The sequence below is a fragment of the Rosa chinensis genome, unplaced genomic scaffold (assembly GCF_002994745.2).
Source record: "Rosa chinensis cultivar Old Blush unplaced genomic scaffold, RchiOBHm-V2 RchiOBHmChr0c37, whole genome shotgun sequence".
Taxonomy (NCBI): domain Eukaryota; kingdom Viridiplantae; phylum Streptophyta; class Magnoliopsida; order Rosales; family Rosaceae; genus Rosa; species Rosa chinensis.
Window position 1 is genome coordinate 84,220 of NW_020126846.1, and position 5,075 is coordinate 89,294.

The following is a 5,075-nucleotide window of genomic DNA, read 5'->3' on the forward strand; positions in this document are numbered from 1 at the left end:
TGTAAATATATGTAAGAATGCAGCAGTGATCATAATTAGCATCTAGGATTGAAACATCATGTATATCCTATGTATGCATATTGTCTAAACTGTATAATATGTAAGCAACATAAATGAAATCACCGTGCATCATCAGATTCTGCATTCAAGCTTAGGATTGAAGTCGCTATGTCAATCATGTATCTGCAGAGTACATAAACACCAGAAAACAAACATAATAGACTTACTTGACACAGTTGAGTTTTCCATCCTGGTCTTCTTCTAATTTCACCTTTAGGATTCTCTTAGTGATGGGACTACTTGATGAGAATGAATCGTGCATCATCAGGGACCAAAATATTTGATATATAAAGCATTGTATTGTCAGTTTCTTCCATCAAGAAACTGATAATTCCTCCTAACTGCTTTTTCAAAAACCAAATAAACTCATAACTGTATTTATGAATTTCAAATTCTAACAGATGTGATAAGTTGGACCAAAATGATTTTCTTAAGTCCTTAACTTATACTTGACATTTGAATTCAAATCTAAATCATATATGAATATATACTTAGGTTCTATACAATTAATGTCGGGTTCATCAAATTTGCTCACATGGCATACACAGTTGATTGCATGGAACCCAAGCTGGAGGATTTAAGATTACATGTATTTAACTTAGAACGTGCGATTCTTGAAATATTGAATGGTGATTGCATTGAGAAAATTATTTCTGAGGTTGTGGGAATTGTGAGTTCAAAGGCCAATAAGACTCATAACCTGTTGAGTCGAACCGTTGTTATAACTATTGTGGAGCACATGGATGAGGATTTGTTTGGCGAACATGGGAGAAGCAATCAAGACCCACTAAAAAAATTGACCAAGTCACCAATGCTAGATAGCTATGCTGATGAGGGACCCCATGAGGAACTCGTACATGAGGAGGTAGTTTCATGAACACTCCCACCCCTTGATAAACTGATTAATGTACAGAATGCTATATTCTTTTTAAGCTATTTTTCAACTAAAATTATATGATACTATTTGTATGTAGAAAATTATACTGTCACCACAATTATATCAACACCGCTCTAACTTGCAAACTGTATTTGTTGGTGAAAACAGATCAAACCTGACCCTGTTACGAGGGTTAATTAAATAGCAGCGACAAAAGACTCTTCATTCTCGGAACCAACAAAGGGTTGACCGTTATGTTGAATGTCGAAATGACGACGGATCGGATTAATAATTTACACGGTACCTACAAAGACACTATAAATATATGGGTAATCTCAACCACGTACATTATTTGATTATCATAGAGTTATATAAAATATTTAAAAAATTGAATATAGCGGAACAAGCTGATATTGCGTTATAAAGTAAAGAGAATAAATACAGAATAGGTGGAAGAAAGTAGATGTGTGTTTCATTCTCATTAGGCTCCTTTATATAGAAATTAGAATTTACATTATAACAACATAACTAATAAGAATTTACAACAAATGTATCATTTTTTCTTTTTCATATTGGTCGTGGACTTGTCAGAAAATACGGTAGTATTGTTTTCAGACAGGCAAGTGGTAAAATTATTTGAAAGACTGTCTTCCGCAAACCAGAAAAAAATATCCTTGATGGTCCGAAATGTCATCCCGTCGTAGGTATAGTTATGATGGGCAGGAGCAATAGAGGTGCTTGTCTCCAAGTTTTTGCTAGAATCCGACTTTTCCTGCAGCTCCAATGCATCCTCAAGTTCTACCTCCACTTCACCCATTGTTGGTCGCTGGGCTCCCGTTCGACGCACACATCTCTCGGCAATGTCCACAAATTTTCTCAAACAGTCTGGAGCTATTTCGCCCTTCAAGTATGGATCAATGATATCAAAGAGTGAAGTCCCATCCATGCATTCTTTAAACTTTGCTGAACTTCTAACACACAAGACTTCAAATAACACCACTCCAAAAGCAAAGACATCAGATTTTTGCGTAACGTTTCCCGATTCCAGATACTCCGGATCTGCATACCCTAGTGTACCCGTCTTCCTTGATGGAGCTTTGTCGAGTTTATTTTTCACATTAGTACCGCCCAATTTGGACAGCCCCAAGGCAGAAAGCTTGGGCACCAAGTCTTTGTCCAATAGAATGTTGAAACTTTTCAGGTCTCTGTGGATAATGGCATGCTTAATCCCTGTGTGGAGGTAATGTACACCACGCGCGGCCCCGATGCAGATATCCAGCCGTTTCTTCCAGGAGAGTGGATCTCCGGCAGTCTTGCCGAAGAGATGATTAGACAAGGGACCATTGTCAAGGAACTCATAAACTAGCATACGGTCATCTCCTTCTTCGCAAAATCCAATGAATGAAACTAGGTTAGGATGGCGCAACTGGCAGAACAACAATATCTCTGTCTCAAACGCAGACTCTGGCTGTATCTGATTATCTTTTTTAAGGCACTTGATTACAACATCCATGTCGGTTCCGTCGGTAATAATATGCCCTTTGTAAACGTCGCAGAAGGCGCCACTGCCGAGACGCAAGTTGAAGTCGTTGGTCGCTGTTCTGATCTCATTTAGTGAAAATCGAATGCATTTTCCTTCGGTGAATGGCCAGTTTTGGAGTTTTTTTGGTTTTGTTTTCTTCCATGGAAAGAAGAAACGCGAGACTTGAGTCTCAGAAGGAAGAAACCCCATACTTGATGGGTTGATGAATCTACGATCTTGAGGATCCAATGATTAGAATCCAAACATGGCTAGCCAAATTAAATAAACTCCTGAATTAATAGTTAATCCAAGAACACAGAGAAAAAAGATTGGACAGCCAGACAATATACAGATGTATTTGAATTGAATTGTTTTTCTTTATTCTGGTTTGATCGATGATATGTGAGTTGATATATACTAACATCTACTGACACATACAATAATAATTAAATGAAACAAGCAACCTCTAAGTCTCTAACAACCCCCAATTGCAGAAAAATATCACGCACACCAGATTGGACCATCCCGCCTTCGCAGCTGCATGTTTCAGCCTATTGTTTGTTTATTCAATTTTCTAGATGAAGGCGAACCACTGAAAACTACTTGAGAAAAGATTTTTAATAAGCTTTTGTCGTAAGTAACGACGCTGAAAGCAGCAAGATATGAGGGAGATCGAACCCTACCAAGTTTTGACCAGAGAAAAATGAAAAGACAACAAAATCCATGGCATCGTTCAGTGAAACAAAATTCAGGACAGTTACCTATCTGAAATTCCACAACTCCACAGCATCGGATCATTAATTCCACACAAACGACACAATTAAACGAGAAGATTATTTTCCAATCGGGCCATCAGGTGTGAATTCAAATTTCTTTTCTTTGACAACAAGAAAAATCCCATCCTCAATCCATATATGGTGCCGTCTAAATAGACCCGCGATTTTGTTCAAAAATAAAAATAAATATATATAACCATCATCGTTTGAATTGTTCCAAGTAAAGAAAAATAAGAGAGAGCAACCAGAGGAAGGATCCTGTCACTGATGATGGGTAACATAGGCAGAGAGGATTAGATCAGAGTGTTATATCTGGATACATTGACACGCAATCTAGGTCGATGCGGTGGTGTTGGAAAGTCTGGATGGCCACAGTACGAGAGAGATCTTCTGTCAACCCAAAAATCCAAATCAATTTCTTCAGAGAATAGTTAAATTTTTGAACTACTATATATGTCCTCACATAATATAGATATTAATAAATAAATTATTTCTATATAAAGATAAGATAGTTAATTGACTATATCATATTTCAAAATATTGCAATTACCTCCCATGAAAAAAAGAGAAACTTCCTCAAAATCAGGAGAGAAACTGCTGTATTTGATTTTAATTTAAAAAAATAAAAATAAAAGCCAATTGACATGTGCGGAGCACATTTTAAGGGGCTAGTCTAAACGAAAAGGAAAAAACACGAGTTTCAATTTTTCTCTTCACAGAATTTTGTCTCATTGATTTAAGAGATTGAGATCCCAACCTTAGCATGCAGGAAAAAAGAGAGAGCCAAACTGAAAATCTAAGATTATATCCATGGACGAATTAGAACCTTAGATTTGTTAAGGCTTTGTAAAACAATAAAGTAACAATGAAAAAGAGACTGAGAATCAGTGTTTTTTTTTTTTTTTAAAGATTCAATGGACTTATTGGAAATGGATAATAAACGGATTACCAATACTTTTATGGCACGTTTACTTATTTGGAATGGAAAATAATCATGAATCAGAGACAACTGGAATGGGAGAATAAAGGAATCGATATTGATTCCGAATGAGTTGATTCCTAAACCCATCTCCCCCTTCGTAATCAAATCCTCAAATTCCTGAGTATTCATGAATCAATTCTTTATAAAGAGGTGGGACCTACACTCATTCTGAATCCTTCAGGTGTTAGTAAACCTAGGAATACTTTTACCCGGAATCATTCTGATTCCTTTATGTGTTTGGAATCATTCTGATTCCTTTATGTGTTAGTAAATGTAGGAATAGTTTTACCCCGTAATCATTCCCTCCCATTCCAAGAAAGTAAACGCACTACACCAAAAATGGTTATAGATACCTCTCACTAGCATGACTAATTTGCTATCTCACCAAGAATAAGTAACACCTTCTTAGGGGGCCCACAAGCTATGGTAGGGCCCAACCGAGACATGCATCCCGTAGCTCGATGTCCGAGCTACACCACGGTAGTCGGAAGCGGCCAATACCTCGCAGGGAAGCCACCTTCCCGGCCTTGCCAATATGCCTCCACAATATGGCTTTCTAGACTAGAATAGTGGTTTCTTATCCCACATTGGAAAACATGTAGAGGAAGGAGCCTCCCCTATAAAAGGAGACTCATTCCCACTTACTCAACATCCCATTACATCTCATGTAATCCTCTTGGGCCGCAAGGCTCAACACACATAGTTAAGCTTTCAAGTGGACCTAGTCTCCCGCTAAGGCGAGAGACGAACCACTATACTTCTTGTGTGTGTGTGTGTGTCTCTCTCTCTCTCCCTTTTTATTTAGGGCTAAATACTAGTTACTACCTTGTGGTTTAGGTCCAAAATCAATTCAGTCAC

The 5,075-nt window shown here is 37.6% G+C and overlaps 1 protein-coding gene across 1 annotated transcript; it reads right to left on the bottom strand.

Annotated features, from left to right (window-relative positions):
* Positions 1-1,389: 1,389 nt before the first annotated feature.
* LOC112181381 (receptor-like protein kinase ANXUR2) lies at positions 1,390-2,827 on the bottom strand. Its single transcript, XM_024319752.2, has one exon. It carries the CDS (start codon positions 2,667-2,669, stop codon positions 1,491-1,493), a length of 1,179 nt encoding a protein of 392 aa, XP_024175520.1. The 5' UTR covers positions 2,670-2,827; the 3' UTR covers positions 1,390-1,490.
* Positions 2,828-5,075: the final 2,248 nt, after the last annotated feature.